Source organism: Centrocercus urophasianus, unplaced genomic scaffold, assembly GCF_019232065.1.
Source record: "Centrocercus urophasianus isolate 14NV4802_14NV808 unplaced genomic scaffold, USGS_Curo_1.0 seq_63, whole genome shotgun sequence".
NCBI lineage: Eukaryota > Metazoa > Chordata > Aves > Galliformes > Phasianidae > Centrocercus > Centrocercus urophasianus.
In genome coordinates, this window is record NW_024885233.1 from 284,223 (window position 1) to 303,833 (window position 19,611).

At 48.4% G+C, this 19,611-nt stretch overlaps 2 protein-coding genes across 4 annotated transcripts; one reads left to right on the forward strand and one right to left on the reverse strand.

Annotated features, from left to right (window-relative positions):
* Positions 1-460: 460 nt before the first annotated feature.
* Positions 461-6,279, reverse strand: DRD4 (dopamine receptor D4). Its single transcript, XM_042836782.1, has 4 exons — positions 6,013-6,279; positions 1,767-1,879; positions 1,083-1,636; positions 461-728 (listed from the first exon to the last, which is right to left on the reverse strand). The coding sequence occupies exons 1-4, from the start codon at positions 6,277-6,279 to the stop codon at positions 526-528; spliced, it is 1,137 nt and encodes a 378-aa protein (XP_042692716.1). The 3' UTR covers positions 461-525.
* A 7,654-nt stretch (positions 6,280-13,933) lies between these two features.
* On the forward strand, positions 13,934-18,796 carry LOC122170135 (secretin-like). Of its 3 annotated transcripts, none has more exons than XM_042836783.1 (6): positions 13,934-13,967; positions 15,750-15,846; positions 16,848-16,952; positions 17,186-17,290; positions 17,415-17,519; positions 18,603-18,796. In XM_042836783.1, the coding sequence occupies exons 2-6, from the start codon at positions 15,758-15,760 to the stop codon at positions 18,673-18,675; spliced, it is 477 nt and encodes a 158-aa protein (XP_042692717.1). In that variant the 5' UTR covers positions 13,934-13,967; positions 15,750-15,757; the 3' UTR covers positions 18,676-18,796. The 3 variants fall into 3 exon arrangements, with proteins under 3 accessions (XP_042692717.1, XP_042692719.1, XP_042692718.1); XM_042836785.1 differs by having other exon boundaries at positions 17,418-17,519; XM_042836784.1 differs by lacking the exon at positions 13,934-13,967 and adding an exon at positions 15,163-15,199.
* Positions 18,797-19,611: the final 815 nt, after the last annotated feature.

Sequence of the window (19,611 nt, forward strand, 5' to 3'; positions counted from 1 at the left end):
ATCTGGGGGAGCTACCCCCTATAGCACACTGAACTTGTAAGACTGCATTATAATTGTTGTAGCAACATAAGCTGTTTATTTGTCGATGATAAATTGGCGAAGCAATCGTTATCCTTAGTCGAAGAAAACCTCCAGACCTCCCAGCAAGTCTTTTATTTCTAAGCACACAAATTACCCCTTGGAAAGCAACAGCCCTGCATGAAAATCATTAGTCAGAAGATTGCCATGCTGTGCAATATCCACTGTCTTGTGGGGTCTCTTGATGTCTACATCAAGCACCGAGTGTTAAAGAAGCGGCGACGCCTGCAGCTTCCAGTGGGGGGAATATCCAAGCTGTAACCACTGCACTCACCTGTAACTCCTCGCAGTGGGGACAGGGCTGGGAACCACCGTCCTCCAGCTGCCATCCTGGAACCATCTTTCTTCTCTCCCTCCTCCCCAACAAAGACAGCAGACCTTAGGCAGAAATAGATCTTTAATGAACTATACAAAGTTATCCTGGTTGTTCCCTCCAGTTCCGTGAGCTCAGCAGAAAAGGTGCAAGACTTTGCGGAAGAAGTTCCTGAACTCGGCGTTGAAAACGGTGTAAATGATGGGGTTGACAGCGCTGTTGACGTAACCCAGCCAGGTGACGATGCTGGTGACTTGAGTGGGAATGGTGCAGGACTTGCAGAGAGCCCTCGTAATGTGGACCACAAAAAAAGGTGTCCAGCAGAAGAGGAAAGCACCTGGAAGAAGAAAATTAAAGAGAGAAAGCATTGTGTTAAAAAGGGTTGGAGTTAACAAACGCAGAGCTACGATCTCTCCATGACAAAAATTTTGGTCAACTTCCTAAATGTTAGTGAAGAACAGGTGTAAGTTGTGTGTCGTTTTTGGGTTAGCAAGAGTCACAAAGCTGACAGCTGAAGTGAAGGTTGAATTAAAAACACCCTATGTGTGTTTTTTCCCAGGAGTGATGCTACTCTGGATCAAAGGGAGACTGAGGCACTCCCTGGACCGGGTTCAACAAAATCCTAAACCCTGTCGGGCCACACAGCACGTTTCTCACCGTCCTCGACCAGCCTCTGCCACCGGCCACTCACCAACAACCACAGGCAGTACCCTCATGGCCTTCCGTTCCCGGCCGTTGATCTTGGCCCGCTTCTGACTGTGCGCCGGGTGTGGGTACTTGAGGTGTGGGTAGGAGACAGTCTGGAGCCCATTGCTCATCACATAGTCCCCAGAAAGGGGGTGCTCAGGGTGCATATAACGGTGGTACTCGTCCGGCTCCGTGCCAACCCGCTCTCTCTCAATGAAGGGTGAGGGGTGATAGAGCATTCTGTTGCCCCCGTAGATGCCACCCCTTAGCTTGGCCTTCCTGGCTTCTTCCCAGCGCCTGAGTCCTTGGAACATGGCGCAGTAGAGCACCAGCATGACAGGGCAAGGGATGAAGAAGGAGCAGATGGAGGAGTACACAATGTAGTTGTCATCCTCCAGCTGGCACAAGCTGGGGTCCCGGTTCGGGACATTGTTGAGGCCAAATATGACTGGGGATGCCACAGCAAAGGCGAATATCCACGTGGTGGAGATGAGGATCAGCTGCCGCAGGTCGACCTGTCGCCGGTTGTAGTTCAGCGGGACTGAAACAGCAATAAACCTGCCAACACAGGTGGGTCGGTGCTTGTGTGAAGGTGGCACCACTAGTAGGGTAAGGTAAGAGAATGGCAGCAGCTTGATGCTGAGACATGAGCCCTCTCCTCTGGCGTAAGGAGGAGGAAGGCACTTACCGATCCACACTGATAGCACAGAGGTTGAAGATGGAAGCTGTGCACAGCATCACATCCATGGTCATCAGGGCATCGCAGAGCACAGTGCTGAGGGACCACACGCCACCCTGAAACTTAACGACAAGATCCCTGGTCAGTAGGTGCCTCTAATGTGCAGGGAAACAGCTCTGCATATAAGTGTATAAAATGCCCCCGGGAGCATCCTTTGGGCAGGGCTTGTCCCCTGACTTCTGCTCCTGTGTTCCTGAGGTACATCTGTACCCTGTGCCGGGTACCAGGAGGCCAGCACTACTGGCCAGGGACCAAACCAAAGGCTTCTTCTCCCAGCTGTGGCCCCAAGCAGCACCACTGGACTGAAGGTTTCCAGTTGTGCTGTGTTTCTGAACCAGCCTTTGAGACAGCTCTGTCTGGCGCTCCAGCAGAGATATTAGGGTTGAAATTCCCTCAGGGCTCTTCCTGCTTGAAGCACAGTCTTTCTAAGTCCGGTCCAAGCACTTTGTGTCTCCCTGTGCTCTTTGGGTGTCCAGCGACCTGTGCAAACTTGAGGTTTTTGACATTCATGGTCCTCCCCATTCGCATTTCCAGGAGCAGGCACTCTCCCGGATTAGTATCAGTCAGCACTGATGTCACACACAGGATTATGATTAGTGGAGCTGCAAAGCCAAAGGAGACTGGAGAAACTGTTGGGCTATTTTTATACACCCATCTCCTTGAGAGGCCCCATCAGCTTCCAGAAGAACACTGGAGTCAGACCTGGGAGTTTCATTTGGGCTTTTCTCTAGGGCAGATCAGCTGCTTCAAGCAGAATTTGGGAGCTGAATCCTGAAACACAACCCTCACATTTTTTACCAAAGCTTCACCAGGATCCTGTCCAGTTTCATTGGAGAAAATTTGACTCTGGGCTGTGGTGTTCAAAACCCATTTGTGGTTTCATGGAATGAATGGGTTCTGAACAGGCCCTGAGCTGCTGACCTGCAGCACCTTCCAAGGACTTCCAAGAGCTTTCGCTGTGGAGCTGGAGTTGGGCGCCCTGGAAGTTGAGCACTCCCACAAAATGTGCCCGGAATCCCTGTGGTGGAGGAGTGACTTTGGATTAGAGGCAGAGCTGGCTTTGCTTGGTCATGTGGCCGAATGGTACCTCATTACAGCAGGTTGCAGAAGATTAGCCCATCAAGGTACACAGTGTAAAGCTTTACGGATCACAAACAGCTCAAGCTGCCTTTAACAAGTGCTCCAGAACAACTCTAATTTTTTTTTCCCCCCACATTCTTTGCTTTTTTTTGCATGAGACCCTCCATTTTTTTTCCCAGTAGTGCTGGTGCTGAGAAGAGACAGCCAGGCAGTTGCACAGTAAAGCATGCAAGCTGTCTTCCTTACCAAAATAAAACAAAGCTGCAAATATAACACCACAAGCCAGCCTATGTCTTTTGTATGGCATTCTCTGCACAGATCTGGCAAGGTTTCATGTACTTTTATTTCATGTGATAAAAATACATGCTTCTCTCTGTTGCCACACAGGAGCTTCATAGCTGTCCTCTTGCCAGCCCTGTGAGGAGGCTCAATGGGAGCACGTGAAGAGGACTTTGGCGGGGATGGCATCCAAAATACAATGCTCAGAAAGTAGCAGGCTGCAAATATTAGGAGGTTGTCGAATCTTAACATTGCTAAGGTTGGAAAAGACCTCTAAGATCCCTCACCCACCCCCACCCTGTCCCTCAGTGCCACATCTCCACTTTCTTGGAACTCCTCTGGGACAGTGACTCTACCACGCTTTTGGCAGCCTGTACCAATGCATCACCACTCTTTCAGGGGAGAATTTTTCCCTAATATCTGACCTGAGATGCCCAGCTGGATTTCCAGGTACCTGCCTACCATCAGCAAGGCTGACAGAACCATCAGTTCAAGGGTGTAACACGGAGAAAGTGCTGATTGAAGAGCTCGAGCCTGCTGAGAAGGATGTGGCACCAGCAATAATCCTGGTGTGTGAGTGCAAAGTCCACTACATCTGATTCCATAAGTTTCCTGAATGTCCAGAGGAAGCTGACTGCCTCTGCTTCTGCTCTGCGGGCAGAGTGCCTGCTGGAGAGAATCATCTTCTCCGACCTGTAGAGGTGCAGGGTAAGAGTGCAGAGCTGCTAAAACTGTCTTCTCTTTTTCGTAAATGCTTATACGGATCTTAGTGGCAAAGATGTTTACATAACTGTACCTCGCACAGCTCCTGCCAGCAGCTTCCTGGCTCGGCCCCATTTCATGGCTCAGGCAAGGATTAGGGAAGGAGCTGAGCAGGGCGAAGCAGGTAGGAGGCACAGCTACAGCTGAGCAGCATGACTGTAGACTGAAAGCTCAGTTTTCCATGCTGGTTGGAAGATCAGAGCTGACCAAGGACAGCGATGTTTGGATTGAGGGAAGACGAGCTTCATCACATCCATTTCAACACCCCCAAGTATTAACCTGGGCTGGTTATTTACCTAAGGCAGGTAAAGACACCGAAGGATTACAGTGCAGAACTGATAGTTTTGAACAGGCACTGAAGTGAGTGCACTTAAAGGAGCATCGTTGCTAAGGCACAGGCAGGGCAGCTCAGGCTTCTAAAGCTCACCCAGGGCTGACCATCCATCCTGAGCATTCAGCTAGTGTCTGTCATCCCCAGGGAGACATCCACAATGCTCTGGCCAGTTGGAAATGCTTCTCAGGGGCACAGCAGGGTATGTCAGCTGGGGACAGGAAAGGGGAAAGGGGAAGGGAAGAGGAAGAGAAGGGCAGAAGAACGGCAGAAACCCAATCAGCAAGAAATAGCTAAGAAGAATGATAAAACACAGAGGCTTCCTAAGGACCAAAATTGAGACATGCAGGGAAAAGCAAATGCACCCAGCCCAAGCAGTATGGCAGGGCTCTTCTTGGTGCAGTGGAAAGAGGGGGGAATCTCTTACACTCCTGTTTGTCACTGGTCCTTACGTGTCCCTAGCAGAACGTGTGCCTCTAGAAGAGCTCTGGGGAGACAGGTCACAATGTCCCAACAAATCCTAGGACTAGGTAGAGGGACTAAAAGCATCCTAAGCTCTAATCTGCTGCCTTCCTTGCTTAAGAAAATATAGGTCCAGCCCTGGTGTAGGAGAGGAGAGGAGACACTCATGCTGGGACACAGCCAGTGTGATCCTGTGCTGGCTTTCAGGGACAGGAATACCACTCTGCCACACGACAGCCCCTTCCATCCCTTAGGAAGCTCTTACAAATCCTATGGCAATGAAAAATCACACTTTCAGGAAAGTTCACTGACAGCCATCCTGAGCCTGCAGGTACAGCTTTCTGGGGCTGCTCCCTCTACATGGCATTACACCTCTGCTCTTCCCACATCTGAAAAGAGGTCCTCTGTCTTCTACACTCCCAGCTACTGCAAGAATAGGTGCAAAAAGTCAGCTCTTTTGGCCTATGGGTGCTTTCCTCCATTTGTCTGAGGACTGATAGAGTTGCGATGGGAGCAGGGAAAGCCACGTGCAGGTCCAACAAACCCTTCTGAAATAGCAGGTTGGGCCAGGAAGAGGAGCAACAAATCTCCCTGCAATCTCAAAGCATCATCAGTCCTCAGGCAGAATCAATTTATTTCTATTTCACAACAAGACGCAAAACCACTCAGGAGCACCTGAATTGCACACTCCTACCTCTCGCTCCTGCTTCCCTTTCCCTCAGCTGTCATGGTCTCGGAGGGGAGCAGGTTTCAGAGGTGACTCCAAGCCTGCCAAACAGAGCACACCAGCCAGGAGGAATCAAACAGGAAGCCACCAAAGCCACTTCAAGGGTGACCACATCTCTAAAGAGGCAGCATCCCCTCCTCAACTTGTCACGGCAATCTGCTACTTGGCTAAAGACCTCCTCACAACCCGACTCACAGCAGCCAGAATACAGCATGGGAGCTCACCATCTCTTCCTAAACATTGGCTGATGGCAAATTGGGATGCTCGCAGTGCAGCGGCTCCCAGAGCAGATATCCCAGGGCACTGGGGCTTGGGGAATTTGGGGATCAGGACATTTGGGGCTTGGGGTTTGGGAGCTTGGGACATTTGGGGCACTGGGTCTTGGGACCTTGTGGGCATCAGGGGGGCATCCAGGGCAGCCAGGACAAGGGGGAGTAGCCGTACTTGTGCAGAGCCAACTGCTGTCACCTCCAGCGGTCCAGGACGCCAGCAGGGACGGCAGAACCGCCACCCCTCCCCCGTTCCCTCTGCCCCCCCCCCCGAGCATCTCTCACCTCGGAGTAGACGTAGAGGGGCAGGACGAGGAGGGCGAGCAGCAGGTCGGCGACGGCGAGGCTGACAATGAAATAGTTGGTGGTGGTCTTGAGCGCCCGCTCCGTGCACACACTGAGGCACACCAGCCCGTTGCCCCCGACGATCAGCAGGATGAGAACGATGCCCAGCACCAGGGCGGCGATGTTGTGGCCGGCCGGAGGAGGAGGAGGAGGAGGCGGCGGAGAGGTGCCGTTGCACGGGGCGGCCCCGGCGCTGCCGTTCCCCATGGCGCCGGGGCATGGAGCCGCCGAGCCGCCGCCTCCCCGGCTCAGCCCCCCGCGGCAGGGAGAAGCGAAGGCGCTCCGCCGGCTCCGAACTTTGCGAGGTGATGGGAGGAGCCTCCCCCGGGCCGCCCCGGGACAGTAAGCGGCTCACCGGGATAAGGCGGGGGGGAAAGGGAGTGACGAAGGGGGGCTGTGAGATCCGTTCCAGCCCAGCCGTGCCGTGCTTGTGTGCTTCGAACACAGCCGTCTCCCCTGTCATGAGCCTGGCTGCGCTGATGGGAGTTAGGAAATAGCGGAGGCATCGGTCCCACAAGCGCTGCGCTGCGAATACGGCGGTGGATCAAAGCGCTGTCGGATCTTAGCAAAGCCTTGACAAAGCTAGAGGAGAAAAAAACACACACACACAAACCGACAGGTCTTCAAGTAGAAAATTGTTTCAAGTTAGCCTGACCTGAAGATTTTCCCCAGGAGATTCAAAGCACTGATACCAACGGTGATGAGAGAAATCATTGCTCTGATCTCCAAGAGCATTTGAAGGACTGTGAAGACTCTGGAAGTGCAGAAAATGGCAAACGCTACCTCTTTTGAAATGGAGAGAGTCAGGAGATCAGGGAACTAAAGAGCAATCTGTGTTGTTTTTAGTAGCAGATCTTGTTCAATGATTTCCCTATGAGGAGTTGATGGGGGAGGGTATTGGTTGTGGGGCACTGAGATGTCCCGACCTGATCCCTTTGCCCCCTCAGAGGGCATATCACTGCACTGACCCCTGTGCTGGTGGAGAAACACACTGCATTTCTAGCAGAGCCAGAGGCTGGGGAAGGACAGGAGGGCTGTGACCCCCATTTCTAGCTCAGGTGGGCTGGGAGATGTGAGACCTCATCCTCCATCAATGGGCATCTTTCCAGCTGTGCTGCCAAACCTCTGCTCAGCCACTGACCATCCCATCCTGATCAGCCTTCTGTTGCGGAAGGCAGCAGGAAGGGAAGGCGTTGCAAGAAAGGATCATTTACACCAGAAAGAAGGGGGAAACTGCATTACTGCCTGCTTTTTATGAGACAAGAAGCTTCTCAGAGCTGCTAAAACGTCCAGATATCACTTCCATCTAACCCAGGAGGAGACTGGCAGAAAATTCCTCGCTCCAGCCTTCTCTGCCCCTCATCCCCAAATTCCTTTACTTTTGTTTGAAAGACACAATCAAATCCTCAGCATCTGCAGCATGGGAAAGCCAGAGCCCCATTTCCAGCAGCGAGGACTTGGATCTCAGTTCCATCCTTGCCCTGCAGCTAACAGCACTTAATCCCACTGTTTTACCCAGCTGCTTCAGGCTCCGGAGCTGCATATGCGAGAAGGAGAAAATTACCTTGGCTTACGTACTCAGCGGGCACTCTGCCTCGCTAAATATTGTCCCCAGAGATGTGATTTCCAAGCTTTTTTCCAAAATCAACAGGAGCATCATCTCTTTGGGAGCTGCCTCCTACCCCTGGCATAGCATTGCCATTTTCCCGTTGATCCCAATCCCTGCGTGTGAGTCTGTTCTGCTCCTTGGAGATGACCCAACTTTGATGTGGAATTAAACCTGCAAGGCAGAACAAAGCTCTGTCCTGCTGGCTCCCTGCCAGTCGCAGAGGGATTCCTTCAGGCCTTCCGCTCTGCCTGGAGCTTCCACGTTCCTCTGGAACAATTCACCTCCTGCACAGGTGGGCACAAACAGGCCTGCTCATCTCTCAGGTCAAGAAGAGCTGGTTTGGCAATATCACTTGTAGCAGAGCCCTTCTGGGCTCCAAGGAAACAGTTCAAACTAGTCAGGGGAGGCCTTGAGGTGCATTAGTGGAACTGTGGACAGAGTGCCCTTAATTTATTTCTATTTAACCACCCTGAGCAGCACAGGGATCAGGACTGAATTGTAACTGCAGACCTTCTGCCTTCCCACAGGAATTAATGCCATTTGTCTAACCTACTTTAACACTCAATTTGTATTAATTATCTTGATTTTCCCCGTGGGTTAGCACAGGATGGCTCTAAACTGCGTGGAAGTCCTTTTGCCAGGCTAGCGGTGCTTTAATCCTAGACCAGTTTAATCCTGGAGTAGATTAATCTAATGTGAAATATATCTTTTGACTTCCAAAAGAGAGCAGCCGTGCAAGGCGCTTATTAGGGCAGTTCTTCCAGTGCAAACTCCCAGGCTACAGCAATGCTTGCCCACTGCTTCTAAGTCCAGTGGTTTCTCTGTGTGTGCTGCCTGCAGCGCACCCTTAGCAAAACAGCGGTTGTAAACCACATCCCCAGCTCCATGTAAGCAGTCGTGAGCTAGAAGGTTTTGGTGGCTTTGCTGTGAGTGTCCCCAGAAAGCTTTCTCTTCTCTGCTAGTAGATTGGAGCATTAGACACAGTCCATTGCTTGGATAAGAGGAACTGTGCTCATAGCAGAAGAAACAGGGTAACATGTCAACGCACCCAAAGAAGTCATCTCATGTCACTGCAAAAATAAAAAACACAAAAATGCGAACAGCAGAGCTGTGTGTCACCCTTGCAGTAAGCAAGAAGCATCATTAGGCATCCCTGCCAGGGCTGGGATGTTTGAGTGATGGATGGTGAATATTTAAGAGCACTTTTGAAGAGTTCCTGATGAGATAGGTAATTTTGAACAATGTTTTTTTTTGCCCGGGTATACAGCTTGCAGAGTGTCCTTGTTAACCAGGCACACCGTCACATCCTTTGGGCTCAGTCCAAGGGTTGGAGAGGTTGTGAAATCACCTGCAGCTATTTTTCTTGATATAAAAAATAGTTTATTCTGAACTAAGCAGGCACTGTGAAGGACACAAGGGGTGAACAGCAGCACATTTCTTCCAGCAGAACCACCCCAGCGTCACATAAGACCAGTCCATCAAAGAACCATCTGCCCATACTGGCTCTTTCCCTTGCACCAGGAAGGCAAGAGACCCTCTGCAGATTCACACTGAGTCTTCAATAACAAGACTCTGGTGTTCAGTATTTTCCAGGACCTCTTCCTTTCCTTCTTTGCAACCACAGCTTGTGGCATGCAAGGACTTTGCTAGAGAGTGCAATGCCACCATCACTGCCCAGCAGCCAGCTCTGAGCTCAACCCCAGCAGGGAGCCAAGGAGGCAGAAGGAGAACCCCAAAGGCTCCCCAGGCTCAGGTTACAGCGAGTCTGCTTTGTTAATCAGTTCAATGGACCAGGGAGGTTGCCTGTGAGACATGATGTCTCAGAATGTCCCAAGGCACTTAGAACTTTGATCACTGTGGTTGTTCAAGCCTGAGGTACTGAATTTTTACGTAGAAAAGGAGAACAAAATTACCTGTCAAAATTTCAGCACAGATTTGCCTGAAGTCAGCTGTTGAATAGTACCCTGATAGCTGGGCAACACATCACTGAGGCTGTCTTCAGGTTCAGAACAAAGGGAGGAAAATAAAGAGCTTTTACAGCCAATCCTATTCCTTTTATTTGACATATTTAGCTGAGTGATTCTCTGTGAAAGTACCATCCACAGCGAAACTGTCCTGCTTCGCAATCTGCCTGTAATGCATTTCCAAGAAAAGAGACCGAGACAGTGTCCTGTCTTTCAGGGAGGGAAGAAGACAGCAGAGCTCTCTGGGCTTCCAGCCTCTCCAAGCCCCCCATCCAAGAAGCTACAGGGATGTAAATCCATGTAAGTCATAGAATCTTATGCATTTTTAATGGTGATTAGCTGTGGGAAAGAAGCTACAGAGAAGGCAGGGAGATTTACTGTCTCTTTTAGCTTATAATCACATCTAGATGTTTTTGTGGGTGCCTGGCTTCAGACTAAGCCATATAATTGATCTCATACAAGGGTAACCTCCTGAAATACAAGGGCTTGTGTCACAGGATGGATCAAATTAATGTACCTTGAGAGCCCCTCCTGCCCTTGAAACATCAGTGAGCTTACTGGGGCTATTCCCTAAGAAAAAGCTCCTGGGAAGGAGACGTGTATGGTATCAAACAGGCATGGAAAGGCACACCTGTGATCAGCAAGAGCCTCAGAAGGAACTTATCTCACAAACCCTGTCAGGTCCCTGACACCTGACACCAAAATGACATCCAGGTGTTGGGAGCTGCCATGCTCACTGCTGGCACCGCACACCTGGAACAGCTGGGCCGGGCCACCCGCCAGCTAGGTCATGGAGCATGTTATCTTTATACTTAAAATTAATTCCCCAAAGTACTTTCTCCTCTTCCCCAGACACAGCAAACAGCTGGAGGCTGAGATTACAGATGCTGATGCCAATTAGAGCTGTGGCAAAGCCAAGCGCATGGGGATCATTAGCGCAGAGCTCTGCTGCAGAGAGCCTGTGCTCAGAGCTCCTCTGCATTAAGGAACAAGGCAGTGTCCAGTTGGGAAAAGCCATGCCAGACCAAGAGCCCAAGGACAGCCTGGGCAGCCCTGTCCCTGCACGTTGTCGTCCCCCAAGCAGTTGGATAAGGGATGGCTTGGCTTGCTCCCAAAGCATCTCTCATCCCAGTCCCTTGGGAAAGCAGTACATTTGCCAGCATGCTAGATGAGACGTACCATCACCCCCCTCCTCCCAGCTCTTAGCAAAACATTCAAAGGATTTTGTTTTTCCTGTGCGTGTCAAGTCCCTAATACTTTATTCCTAAAGAACTGGATTTTGTGGCAGGTTTCACCCAAGGGTTTGGCTCAAAGCAGATATGGCTTTGATCCAAATAGCTGAGGTCTGCTCTAGCACTGCCCAAATCTCTTCACACAAAGGTTTTGCTGTCCTTCCCCACAGGTACTGCTGTCAATTTCAGAGATAACTAGCATGTCCAGCATCTTCCAGACTTCAGAGCAAATGGGCACACTTTCAGGAATGTGACATCTTATGCCAGTGATTTCCTCTCATCCCCCATATTTAACTTTGTTTTTAAGCAGGTGCAACCCTGAAGAATGATACGCCAAAGCACAGCACATCTCTGCCATGCCTTTCTGGACTCTGCTGCCCAGAAGAAAGCAGGAAGGCATAAGCAATCCAAGGGAATCCCGAAACATCTTAGGAGTTGAGTGCAGTACAGACAGATAGACAGACAGAGCCATGCACATCCCTCACATCCCTAGAGGATGATAGAATGGGGGGAGATACTTCTCTCTTCTGAGAACTCTAAATCCCAACATCTTTGCTTGGGGTTATTTGCTCCTTGCTACATCACTTGCTGCTCTGGAGGGATGCGTAGCCTGAAGGAATGGTTCTCCTTCCTTCTCCCTCTCCAAGGCTGGGACTTGAATGAACCCCAGATATTTATCATACTGAGCACGGGAAGGTGCATACTCCCTGCTCACAGGGGGATCCTTTAGGGTTTGCTGTAGACCATTTGCACAGGCAAGAGGCACAGGGATGCCAACAAAACAGAGAGCTTTCCCCTTTGTTTTATGCTCTGCTTTAAGCACAAGCCTCCAAAGGGGACCGCAATAGTTTGTCAGGCTTCTGTATCAGGGGTGACAAGGAATGCTGCCTACCCTGCTCAGGATCTGGGAATAACTGAGTCCACCCTGGGATGTGGGAGCTGAGTAGGCATTTTTCTGAGGTCCCACTTAGCCGTGTATTCTAATTGTCCTCTTCTCTCCATTTCTCCAGACCACCTACAGCTGCCCCCACCATATCCCGCTCCTGTCTGTTGCAGCCAAAATTGCAGATCAGGTGGCAAAGATTAAAACCACTCCTGAAACCATCCTGTGCAAGAAGGGAGTATTTGGGAGGCTAAATCCACCAGTCAATCCCCTTATTCCAATTAGGGTCCATTCTCTTTCAGATTTGAGGGTTGAGAAAACACCTCCAACCTTCATTCTGTAGATAGCAGCGTTGTGGCCAGGCCCTGGGTGTTGGGGAGGGCTCACCTGAAAGCGTGAAAGAGAAAATCTTTATGACACACATGGGCTCACACACATACATGTTAAGAAAAAAGAAAGAACGGGGGAGGTAGAAGTTCCTGAACACCCTGTAAGCTGATTAAAGGGTACTTTACTTTTACGTAGGAAGGATTTAGCCGCACAGTTCGGTGTACTGTCTGACCTCAATAAATTCCCATGCCATCCATGGGCGTTCTGCTGGATGCTGGCACAGGCTGCGCTCCTCAAAGGCGGGCTTCCCTTTGACAGCTTCATCAAGGCTTGTGATGGCATTGCTGGACCTGTGTAATGGATGAGATGGTCTCTTGCAACCTTCTTAGCCCACTTGGGCTCCTGTGCACTTAGCCATCTCAGGGCCACCAATCTCAAAGAGCAGCACAAAGGCTGTAGGGGCTTTTTGGCCAAGGAAGGTCTATCCACGAAGAGCAATCCCTGAAGATCCTGAGTTGCTGCTGTAACACATCCCAGGTATGGACAGTGGACAAACTGACAACGGATGCTACCTTGTAAGGGCTGCCCTGGATAAGCAGACACCCCAAAGGCTGAACACGCTTTCCCAGCCCATAGCAGGAGTTACAACATCCACACAACACACAAAAAGCACAACAACAATATACTAGAAGACCTGGCTTGCTCTTACAGCTTTTTGGAGATGCATTTTGGTGGACAACAGAGTTACAAGCTGATGCATGTCACACTGCAGGCTTGCTATCCTCTCTGTCTCTCACCAGGATGACTTCAGCTGACAGCAGGCTGTGAATAGCCCTTACGACTGTTGCAATGGGATTTCCTTAATGCAGCTCATCACGGGTCTCTCCATGCTGTGTCAATCAGTGCCAAGCCAGAGCAGCACTAGGCCTGGCCACACTCCTTCCTATCCCACCTTTTCACTCTCTGCCACTGCCACAAGGCAAACCCCGTTCTTTGTTGCTAAGCAGATAAACTGGGCTCCTTCAGTTCTTGTTCTTCTGGTCTCCTCTCTTTTCTTCCACCTTGCTCTTTTCCTATCTTGCCTGGCAACCCCAGGAGTTCCATCTGATCCCATCACCGTTGATACCACTTCCAAGCATCTTCATACAGTATAAATAGAGAACAGTCGTAGTCCTATCTTCTTCCCACCATTTCTATGTCATCAGTAGCAGTAGTGTTTGCGAACTTCAAAACCCAGCAAAGGCAGGGAGTATTTCCAGGGTGTTTCTATGTATGCATCAATATTCTCCCTCCTTTGAATCTGTAGTACAATTTGCTCTTTCCAGACCTGTAGCGGTTGTGCTTGTGAAACCACAGCTTGAAAAACACTGTCTTCTCCTGCCCCACCATTGCCACTGATTGGAGAGCGTTTGCCCGAGGAAACACTACTTGTTGTTCAGCCAGATCATATGCACCGAATCGTCTTGGTAATTGCAAACAAAACCCATGCCAGAATTTAAAAAGGAAGGAAGAACAGAAGATGAAGCTCCTATCAAGAAGTAATTAAAGCCAGGAGGAGAGATAATGATGCCAATAATAATGAATCAACTGGTACAGGGGTGTTTGCCCAACAAATTAACGTGATTAGACACACAAACAGAAGCATCAGCAGAAATGCGGCCCACTGAACTGCTGTGAAAGACATGATGGGTTTCGAGAGTAATTAAAAGGACATTTCAACCCGGATACATTATTTGCTGTTAACCACAATTGCTCATGTTCATCTCGTTATCCAAATAATTGCTTTTGATAAGGGCTGTAGATTTATAGGGGGCTGTGGAGGGAAGTGGGCCAGTGGCACACTGTGAGTTGGCTGAGACCAGAGCAAGCACTTTGTGGTAAGTATTGCTGTGCTGGCGTGCTCAGGCTGGGTGGGCTGCATCCTCTCTGCTGTGCAGGTTTGGGTACTGGATTGCAGAGCCATTGCCATGACGACATCCATCTCCTGAGCAGTTGTGCTGATAAGAGATGAGGCTTTGTTCCTCTGGAGCAGATAGAGGAAGGAACAAAGACCAAACAGCAGCTGGACCAGAGAGACATGGTCCTTAGTTTTAGGTTGACTGGGTTGATGGGCACTTTCAGCCAAAAGCACTTGCAACTGAAGGAGTTTGCATTCACTGAAAGCCAGCATTGCTGAGGAGGGCAATAAAAGCTTGGAGGTGTATGATGGAAGTTATGAAACTGAAAATCTACCTCCTCCCTAGGTCTGGATGATCAGAACAATTCAACAATGCAATATAAAGTGATTGTTACTGACATAAAGGAAAAGTTCCCCAACAGCTGTCGCTGTCATATTTGAAATGCCCTTTCTACTTTTTTTATTTTTATTTTTTAATTTCATCTCCTTTGAGGCCAAATCAGGCAGGAAAAACAAAACCCAAAGCATCAAAAGCGTGTGAGGTGGAGCTCACAGATCTCTAACCATGAACTTCTTCTGCAAGACCTCTCTGCTCTGCCGCTCGTATTCAGTAGTTGCCATGGCTTGCTGCAAACAAACGTCTGTATAAATCTCCTCTTTTGCCTTTCCGCCTCTTGCCCCATCTCATCCTGCAGCATCTCTAGAGTAGAAAATTACTCCAGGAGTGTGGGGAGAACGAAAGTGGTTCAGGAAACCAAAAGTCCTTTAATGCTCTTTGTACTGTCGAGTTTCAGGCTGGAATAAAACCAAATTGGAAGAGCTTTGACATTAGGTTAGCAAGGAGTGCCCGAGAATTTCCCAGAGTGCAGGCCAAGAAACCAAAGCCCACTCCTTTGCAGGAGAAAGAAGAGTATTTCAAATTAAAGACATAGCTTCTGGGTATCCCTTGGGAAAATGTGAGCATCTTCTTACAAAGGCACGTACGCATCTCTGCAGGCACGGAGCCATGAGAAGAGGTTGGAAGTAAAAGGGAAGAAAATGCAATGGCTTGTGATGAACAAAAGGCAATTTTCTTCTTATTTCAGTAAGAAAACAAAATGCAAGCTGTTGTTGTTACTGAAAACGTGTGTTTTTTCCTTTTTCCCTCTTGAAAGATTAGAGGAGGGACGGATATCAGCACAAGTGTGGGGCTTTTCCTTCTCTTATGTGTAGGTGAGTTCTTCGTTACAGGCCAATTTTTTTTGCCTGATGATTTAGAAGTGGAGAAAAAGATTTCTCCTGGGCACCCTCGAGGTATATTGCTAACTGTCAGTGTGGTGTGGGAAGTTTTCTTAGCTGTTTGAAATCCTCTCCCTGCAGACTCAGTTCTCAAGGCGCTTATAGTAGAGTGGAGTTTATTCCATATGGTGGTATCGCCAATGAATTATCTCATGTTAACTCATTCTCCCTGCGTATTCAAGGCGTGTTATACTGAGTCCCAGCACAAACATCATCTATGAAAGGCACCCTTGGGTCCAAGCTCCAAAATGGCATGCTGGTCATGATGGTAGAGTGACAGCTACGACTTCCTGGCAATATGAATGACTTGAATTGTTCATCTTTCATATTTTAAAGAAACGCTATCTTTGCTGGCAGGAATTCCTGCCTAATTTAGTCAGAGTTATGTTATTTATGTAGCCGTGTCTTCTCTGTGGCATATGATCTCTACCAAAGATACGGGTCATTCGTTCCACCCACCATACAACTTTGTGCTTTAATTCAGGAGCCAACATGGTTTCCTTGATGACTGCTCTGAGTCGGCTAATTATTCCCATGATCGTCCTGTCGCACTTCTCAGCATCTCTTCCATCCCAAGAGAGGTAAGCATTCCTTGTGCCTCTGCTTCCTTTTTCTCTGTGTCGTTTTGTCGGAAGAGCCTGCCAGCCATAATGCCAACTTTTCATCTTCCTTCCAGAAGCTGCAGCTGCTTGGTTGTTGTTCTGTTTTTCTTCCCCAGATGAATTTAGTTCAATGAATGTAAACATCGTAAACATTGTTTTTCTTGCTTAAGTGTGGAAGCATTGATTGGACTTCACTGAGAACTAAAATCATGACCCCAAACAGATCAAACTACATAAAAAAAGACACTTCTGAATCTGTTGTCCTGCTAAGTACTTGGTAAAAGGGGAATTCTCTTTTAAATAGTTTAAATAGACAGTTAAGGCCAGCGTAACTAAAGGTCTTAGGCTGCAGGGCAGAGCTAAGACCCTTGCAGCCCTTCCGTGGCCGCTACTACTGCCTGGCCTAGCTATCACTATCCATAATGCTATCACTGCTGTAGACGCACACTCACATGAGGGGCCCTCTCCTGAAGCTGGTCCAGACCAATGTCAGCATCCCAGACCTTTTATCCCACCCACTGCTCAGCCTGCTTTGGAGCCTGCTGGCTTTGGTTGAACATCGTTGAGGTTTTGAGCACGTTTGTCAGAGCTTTGTGAATCAGCCACCAGTGAGTGCTGAATGTGGTAGGACTACCATAACCTACCTTGTCCTCAGGGTTTGTGTGTCTGGATGTTCTTTTTCTTCCTCCTCCACTCTCTTGTCCCACACTTTCGTGCTCAGTTAAGTGTTAACCAGACATCCTCAAACCCCCACATCCTTTTGATAAGCTGACGATACTAGCAAGAAACAAGAGCATGGTTAGGAGAGAGATTTCTTTAAAATTCTTAAGATATGTATTTTTTCTTTTGGTGAAACTGCCAAATAAGCACAAATTCTTACCCATCTTTGCCTGGGACCCTCTTTTCTTGAGAGAGCAATTTTAAGTGTCCATTATTCTCCAGTTTTAAAACCATGTCTTTCGTTGTCTTCTCATCTCTAGGACTGAGAGACATGCTGATGGGCTTTTCCACAGTGAGCTCAGCAAGATGAATGGCAACGCTTTTGTGCAGCAGCTAGTGAAACACCTGATGGGCCTCAAGGAGAGGTAGGAAGGAGCTGAATCCAACCTCCTGGCACAGGGAGAGTGGGAGATGATATTCCAGCAATGAATGAGAAGTCCATGGGGCTCAGTGGTGGCCTCATCCAGTGGATGCAGAAGATGGGAGGAGACAGAAGTGGAGGGATACGGGTCTCCCAAATGGTGGAGAAATTTCCGAGCGCTGAGATAATGGCATGGATGGGAGTTGCAGTCAATCTGTTGTTTTTTTCCTGCTGCAGAACTCAGAGGCACTCAGATGGATTGTTCACCAGTGAATACAGCAAGATGAGAGGAAACGCTCAGGTTCAGAAATTTATCCAAAATCTAATGGGCCGCAAGCGCAGGTGAGAGCTCTTCTTTTTCGGGCTTCCCAGTGGGTCAACCTGCCTTCCAGAGGGCAGTGCTGCTTCACAGCTGTGGTGGTTACCCTCCTTTATTATTACTGCTCTTATTATTCTTTATTTAAAGCAGCAATTCAGGCCTGGTCAAAACAGAAGTGCAGGAGAAGGAGAGAGAAAGCAGCAATGAGGACCTTTGCTATATGTGGCTGTACCAGAGCTTTCTGAACAGCAGGTGCGTGTGCTCTGCCAAAAGCTGTGCTCTCAGGGGTGGTTTGCAGAGCTAAAAAAGCAAATGTTTTGGTCAGACTGCAAGGTGGCAGGAAGATGTGTGCAATCTCAATTGATTTTTGTCTCCTCATTCATGGTAATTTCTATTTCTACCTGCTGAGCTTGCCTGGCACTCTGTTGTGCTTTATCTGAAGTAATGCTGACATTAAGATTTACAGGTAAGATGTGCCATATAAAAGCCAGTAACGAAAAAATAATAAAACCCAGGGAAATGAGCTAAGATCCTTTTCTAATTGTAGAGTTGTTATTCTGGACTAAGCTGATGGCACAGCTCATCAGAAGACCCAATCCATTCAGGATTCAGGAAATGATTCAAGCACACCCCTTGTCTGGACATTGCATCTTCCCAGTGGCCAATTGTTTTCAACCAGACATCTCAGTATAAAACCACTAAAATTAGGAAGAATATGCCAGCTGCCCGCATTGCCTAGAATAATGAGGGATGGTCACAAGGCTGGAGCACTTCTGCTATGGAGAAAAACTGAGAAAGCTTGGGTTGTTCAGGCTGAAGAAGTGAATGCTCAGGGAAGAAATTACTGAGGCTTTTCAGTACATAAAGGGGAATTGTAAGATGGAGACAGAAATTTTATAAGAGTATGTACTGACAAGAAAAGGGTCAGGGCTTTAAATAAAAGAGGGTAGATTTAGACAGGATGTGAGAATGAAACACTTTGCTATGTGGTGGTAAGGGCACAGGCTGCCCAGAGATGCCCCAAGTGAATGGGGCTTAGGACAAACCGGTCTGGTGGAAAGTGTCCCTGCCCATGGGAAGGGTTGCACTGGATTGTCTATAAATGCTCCTTCTACCTCAAACCATAATGGGGTTCTGTGATTCTGTGGTGAGGTCAGTAACCTTGTCTGTACATCTGTGAGGTGTTTGACATCAGGTAGCAGCAATCCAGGCCCCCCCATCACACATCTCCTCCTTATTATCACCTCTGAATTTTGCCAGGTGCCCTTTTCCCTTTTCCCGTGGTCCTTTCCCACAGAAATAACAAACTGCTGTTCATTTTCGCCCTCTCCACAGTCACTCAGACAGCGATGCCAAGGAAGCTGCTGCAGTTACCAGCCAGTACATTTGCCCGCTCTGCAGCTGGTGACAGATGTGAAGGGAGTTGTTTTTGACTGAAGGTGAAAGGAAAACCAATGTTCTGTCAGAAACAACCAAGGAGATGATTTTGCATGTAAACAACCTTGAAAATAAAGCGAAAAGTCATTGGATTTTTCTTTGGAAAAGTTCTTGAGATCAGCAAATAAAATTTTACAAAACACCCAAACACACCCAAAAAAAAAAAAAAAAAAAACAACCCACAAAAAAAAAAAAAACACAACAAAAAACCCCACAACCAACAATAAAACCTCTTAGACAATCAAGATTAAAATGCATGTTGGTGTGAACTGGTGTCAATAGGTGGAGGTTGTGCAAAGCACATCACTTCTGATGCGTTAGCATCTGACTGTCTACTTCCAACAAAGATATGTTAGCTATGTTTTGGCCATAATTTGGGAAACATGGTGAGGGTCGCACCTTTACTAGGTGTTGGGTCATTAGGAATGCAATGTAGGGGCAAGAAATGCTTAGTCATGCTTCCCCTGTCTGTATACACAGGCACGCAGGGAATAGCTAATGGCTCTGGCCACATCTGCTCAGGCTGAGGCTCAGCACTGCCCACAGCTCAGCTGTCCAAAGAAGCCAGCAACAAAGCTGGCACCATTTAGCAAAAACTTACCCAGGTGCTAGATGTTATTAGAAAGAAATGTAATGAGAGCTAAACAATAGAGATACATACAGATGGATTTTGCTCCATTTTCCCCTCCTTCTCTTGCCCAGCCTTCTCAAAGCCACTGAAGTCAAACTCTGCTGGAAGGAATTTGTTCCCATCATTTAAACATAAGCATGTCTCATGTTTTTTTGTCCATACAAGTGGCCAAATGCCTTGCCACATGGCATTAGGCTTGGAAAAATTTCCACAGGCTCTGAAAGAGGCAGGACAAGAGCATGTAACAGCACACTACTGAGGCTTCAGGAAGCTGCT

What these genes read in the sequence shown, in the direction of transcription:
- DRD4 (XM_042836782.1), bottom strand. Translation starts at nt 6,279, where the DNA reads ATGGGGAACGGCAGCGCCGGGGCCGCCCCGTGCAACGGCACCTCTCCG. An exon ending in TGTGCTATCAGTGTGGATCG is followed by an intron (nt 1,637 to 1,766) that starts GTAAGTGCCTTC and finishes CTGTGTTGGCAG; the next exon opens with GTTTATTGCTGTTTCAGTCC. An exon ending in GGTACTGCCTGTGGTTGTTG is followed by an intron (nt 729 to 1,082) that starts GTGAGTGGCCGG and finishes TTCTTCTTCCAG; the next exon opens with GTGCTTTCCTCTTCTGCTGG.
- LOC122170135 (XM_042836783.1), top strand. Translation starts at nt 15,758, where the DNA reads ATGGTTTCCTTGATGACTGCTCTGAGTCGGCTAATTATTCCCATGATC. An exon ending in CTAATGGGCCGCAAGCGCAG is followed by an intron (nt 17,291 to 17,414) that starts GTGAGAGCTCTT and finishes CTTTATTTAAAG; the next exon opens with CAGCAATTCAGGCCTGGTCA. An exon ending in CAGAGCTTTCTGAACAGCAG is followed by an intron (nt 17,520 to 18,602) that starts GTGCGTGTGCTC and finishes CCCTCTCCACAG; the next exon opens with TCACTCAGACAGCGATGCCA.